At 45.9% G+C, this 5,094-nt stretch overlaps 1 protein-coding gene across 1 annotated transcript in view; it reads left to right on the top strand.

Annotated features, from left to right (window-relative positions):
• The window catches only part of LOC107666656 (low-density lipoprotein receptor-like), a 10,293-nt gene extending 5,274 nt beyond the window's left edge, over positions 1-5,019 (top strand). The window contains exons 7-15 of the mRNA XM_016458075.1: positions 356-475; positions 557-685; positions 768-939; positions 1,932-2,150; positions 2,243-2,361; positions 3,235-3,374; positions 3,717-3,858; positions 3,978-4,130; positions 4,937-5,019. Coding sequence (XP_016313561.1) covers positions 356-475; positions 557-685; positions 768-939; positions 1,932-2,150; positions 2,243-2,361; positions 3,235-3,374; positions 3,717-3,858; positions 3,978-4,130; positions 4,937-5,019 — 1,277 coding nt within the window. The remainder of the gene's footprint in view (positions 1-355; positions 476-556; positions 686-767; positions 940-1,931; positions 2,151-2,242; positions 2,362-3,234; positions 3,375-3,716; positions 3,859-3,977; positions 4,131-4,936) is intronic.
• Positions 5,020-5,094: the final 75 nt, after the last annotated feature.

Consider the following 5,094-nt stretch of genomic DNA (forward strand, 5'->3'; position numbering starts at 1 on the left):
GGTCTGAATTCTTTCCGTACCCACTGTATATATATATATATATATATATATATATATATTATAGATCTGAACAATCATACATTTACTAAATGAACATTAAATTTGAAAAATTATCAAATTGTTACTCCATAGCAATCGCATACAACAAAAGAAAATACAGAATAACTAGAACAATCATTAACGCACAATAAATAAGTGTCGCATAGATTTTTCCCAGAACGTTCGTCCGAGCCGGTGGTTGGAGACCTCTGGTATAGTCTTCAGTCTTTCCTCCAGCGTCCTCACTGACGTGATTGAAGTCTGAAAAGTGTTGAAACGGTCAAAGATGATCATGTGATACGTGTGTTTCCTGCAGACACTAACGAGTGCCTCACTAACAACGGCGGCTGTTCCCACACCTGCAGCGACCTGAAGATGGGATACGAGTGTGTGTGTCCGGCCGGATTCCACCTGATCAACCGCACACACTGTGAAGGTGAGCTCCGTCCCGATGAGCGCAGTGCATGATGGTCCGTGAGTGCGTGTGGTCTCATCACGAGTGTGTGTGTGTGTGTAGACGTGGACGAGTGTGCAGACACAGACAGATGCACTCAGATCTGCATAAACCTGCCGGGCAGCTTCAGGTGTGACTGTAAAGATGGGTTTGAGCTGGATCACATGACCAAAGACTGCAAAGCGGTAACAGGTGCGTGACTGAACAGAAACGAGTGATCAGAGGGAATTATGGGTAACGGCTCAGAGCTTGAGATGCATGTGTCCTCCCGCAGGATCCGGTGCGTTCCTGCTCTTCAGCACGCGGCACGAGGTCCGGAAGATGGCGCTGGGCAGCCGGACATACACGGCGCTGATCCGCCAGCAGAAGAACGTGGTGGCGCTGGACGTGGATGTTCACAGCGACAGGATCTTCTGGTCTGACGCGAGTCTGAAGAAGATCTACAGGTGAGAGACCCGACTGTGTCCGACTGATCGCTGCGTTACAAGTAATCCAAGCTATGCAATCAGATTACTTTTTCAAGTAACTAGTAAAGTAATGCATTACTTTTAAATGTACAACTAAAAATCTGAGTTACCTTTTCAAATAAGTAATGCAAGTTACTTTGTTTTCCCATCCATTGACTGATCCCCAGGTTTAAAAAAAAATACACTTCCATAATGTACTTAAAGTGCTCTATTTTCACGCACTAATTTTGTACTTAATATACTAAAAAATATTCTTTAGTACTTCTTAAGATCATCTAAGTGTACTCAACTGTGCTATTTTGGGACACGATGAATATGAACTAAAATGCGCTTTTAACATACTATCTCTGTATTTAAGAAATGTATTCAGTCACCACTTGCAGTACACTTGAGTGTACTAGTGTATGAAAGATGGGTTCAAGTGTACTACAAGTGGTAACTAAATATATTTTTTTTTATAAATGCACTTTAAGTACATTATGGAAGTGTACTTTTTTTTCTCTTTTACCTGGGGACAGCTGTCCCGTCCTCGTGTTGTCAGAAATCAGTGCAGAGGCGATTCCTTCAGCCTGAGGATCATTAATTTCACTTTTGGTGTGAAAGCACCTTTACAGTTGCCAACAATATAATTTTGGGTTTTTTTTGTTTATTAAAAAACAAATAAGCAAGCCAAGCTCAGGTGACTAAAACTAAAGCAAAAGTAACGTAACGCATTACATTCCATGAAAGTAACACAGTTAGTTACTTTTTTTAATGGAGTAGTGCAACATTGTAATGCATCACTTTTAAAAGTAACTTTCCCCAACACTGACACTGGTTTTGTTGAGATGAACTGTTTCATTGATCGCCGTCTCAGTGATTTCCTCCATTGCTCCGCTAGTTTCTACTCTCATAATAAAATAATTTTAATCAGTTTTTCTTCTCCGTTCATTAATCAAACCATCGTCTCTGGCGTGTTGTCTGTCCCGCAGCGCCGCGGCCGCTGACCCCGCCCACCGCAGCACTGTGATTGACAGCCGGATCTCCCGCCCCGAGGGCCTGGCGGTGGACTGGGTCCACGGAAACATCTACTGGACAGACGGCGAGCTGCAGACCGTCTCCGTGGCGACGGCAGATGGCAGCAAACGCAAGACGCTCGTCAGCGAGGGCCTGCAGAATCCGCGCGCGATCGTCGTCGACCCGCAGCGCAAGTGAGTGTTTGTGAGTGAGTGTGAGTGTGAGTGTGAGTGTGAGTGCGAAAGCGTTCGCGCCGAATGCTGATCTGTTGTTTCCCGCCCCGCAGCTTCATGTTCTGGACGGACTGCGGCGAGCCGGCGCGCATCGAGAAGAGCGGCCTGAACGGCGCGGACCGCACGGCCCTGGTGACCGAACACATCGCCTGGCCCAGCGGCGTCACGCTCGGTGAGATCGGTGTGGTGTGCTGGCGCTAGGGCTGCGCGATTTTCACGATTTTATCGATTAATTCGAGTTTAATGTTTTGCCACAATTTAATTTTTTAGAAGTCGAGGAATCACGATATATCGACCAAACGTTAGAATTGGACACTATGACAGTGTGCCCATGATAACAGAACGATTAACCGCTCGCATGTGACGCACTCGTATCGCTAGACACCGTTCACACAGAATGTGCTTTTGTGATGATAAAGACGCAGCAGTGGAATAGGAAACATGCAAGAAGATGCGAGTGAACTTCTTTTAACTTGAGCGCAGTGTTTTTAGAAAGCTGTTTCATAAGAGACGAGCGCAACAGTCAAACATTCATGACTGCATAGAAAAACAATGGAAAAGCAGCGCAATCGAAGAAAAAACCTGTAACTGTCTGATATTTCATGTGTGCATCACGGTGACGGGCTTAAAGCTGCTGTTCATTGTTTTTACAGAACGTCTGTAGTTAATAATAGTCTACTGGTGTTATACCTTCAGTCATTCTGAAATTGAATTACCTTGATTTTTTTTAAAGCATTTTTCTTGTATTATTTCTGAACATATAATATGTGTAAGACAAGTTGTAGTTCATGGATCTTTTCTGCGAAGATATTTAACAAGTGATTTGTTGAACATATACTTCATGTGTGCTGCACTTGGAATAGAATTTTCTTTAACTAGCGGGTTAATAAAGAAAAAGCTACTCTAATCATGTTGTAGTTACATTTTCAAGTTGAGTCGTTAAAAACAGTAAAAATCGAGAACCGGTCAAAGGTTCTGAAGACATGGGGATTGTAATGTTTTGCCGTATGTCCCAGCTCTAGCTGACGCGTGATGTTGTGTGCAGATGTGATGAGCGGCCGTCTCTACTGGGTCGACTCGAAGCTACACACTCTGTCCAGCATCGGCGTGAACGGAGACAGACGACACACACTGATCCAGGACCAGCTGACGCTGCCGCACCCGCTGGCGCTTGCCGTGTTCGAGGTGCGTGACGTCTGTCGGAACAATTACTAAAATCAGAAGCATTGCGGATCTATAAACTCAAATCACTGGCTCCAAGTGGCATGAATAAGGAATTAGATCTTTTCGGTTTTCCTTTAATGAATTATAATTGTTTGAATCCATCTTTAATATTTTGTGGAAGGCCTTGAGCCGAAACGTTTGTGTTTTGACACTGGTGATGAATGTAGAATAAACATTAAAAAGATCACTTTTGTGAGTGCAGATCATGGTCTCGTGTGAAGTAATTTAATCGATTGGCGCACCAAAATATAACATTAAGTGACGGAAGAGCGCGGTGCAAACGGCTTTGTGTGTGTCCCACAGGAGAAGGTGTTCTGGACCGACGTGTCCAATAACGGCATCTGGAGCACTAACCGCGTGACGGGGCGAGACGTGGCCGCCGTGGCCGAGCATCTGCAGTCGCCCGCGGACATCGTGCTCTATCACAGCCTGAGACAGCCGTCCGGTGAGACACCAGCTCGTTTGTGTGTGTGTGTGTGTGTTCTTGTTAGTGTGTGTGTGTGTGTGTGTGTGTGTGTTCTCGTTAGCATGTGTGTCCCGGTGCTGATCTGTGTTGTTCTGCAGGACAGGACTGGTGCAGAGACGCGGCTGCGCTCAATGGTGGCTGTGAGTTTCTGTGTCTGCCGGCGCCGCAGATCAACACACACTCGCCCAAATACACCTGCGCCTGTCCTGATCACCTGACCCTGGCCGCTGACATGAGGACGTGTGTGTCAGGTGCGTTCAGACCCGACCGGCCAGCTGCATCAACATAGTCACTATATTAAAGGGGTCATCGGATGCAAAATTCACTTTTACCTGGTGTTTGAACAAATGTGTGTTGGCAGTGTGTACACATCCACCCTATAATGATAAAATCCACCCAGTGCTTTTTTTAAATCCCCAATAATAAAGATCACTGTCTCAGATCAGGCTGTTCTGAGAGTCTTGGCAGAGTGACGTAGTTCTGCACAGGCCCCTCCCACGATTGTTGATTGACACTGGTGTCTTACCTTAGCTCCGCCCTGAGTTAGCTGTCATCCGCCATTGTTTCAACGCCGGAGCAGATGTAGACAAGAATGACTCCTGAGCGATTGAGGTGTTCTGTTGTTGGATGTAATAATGAACATAGCAGTCGTCATTTACTCCCGACATCTGAGCTGCTCAAGACCCAGTGGATTATGTTTGTTTCTGAAGGGAATCAACCCCCTCGATCTGCTTAAATGCGTCTATGTTCATGCGAATCATTCGTATAAGGTTTTTTATGAATCTTTGCAAATTGCCTTTCCTAATAATGTGCTAGTTAGCAAGTTCCGAGGCTAAATGCGTCTAAAGTTAACAGTCTCAGAGAACGGCTCTTCACCCCAAGGAAGAGAGGGGCGAGGTGAGCAGAGCTCATTAGCATTTAAAGGGACATGCACCCAAACGGATCGCTGTGAACAGCTGTTCTCAGACGGGCTCTCGTAGCGGTCAGTTCCTCTTCCTGTCTGACGCGCCTTCATTCGCTCTGGTCACACACTCAACATCTGTCTGCCTCTTTACAGGAGATAATGCAGAACAAGAGCCGGTTTCCAGCCCTTCCCAGCATCCCACAGTCCTGTTCATCACACTTCCCATCGGTCAGTAAACCATCATTCTCATGATACAGTCACTCACTGACCGATCACCAGCGTGAGTGACCGTCCGTGTGTCTGTCTCTCTC

Source organism: Sinocyclocheilus anshuiensis, unplaced genomic scaffold (assembly GCF_001515605.1).
Source record: "Sinocyclocheilus anshuiensis isolate Anshui unplaced genomic scaffold, SAMN03320099.WGS_v1.1 scaffold91, whole genome shotgun sequence".
NCBI classification, from domain to species: Eukaryota; Metazoa; Chordata; class Actinopteri; order Cypriniformes; family Cyprinidae; genus Sinocyclocheilus; species Sinocyclocheilus anshuiensis.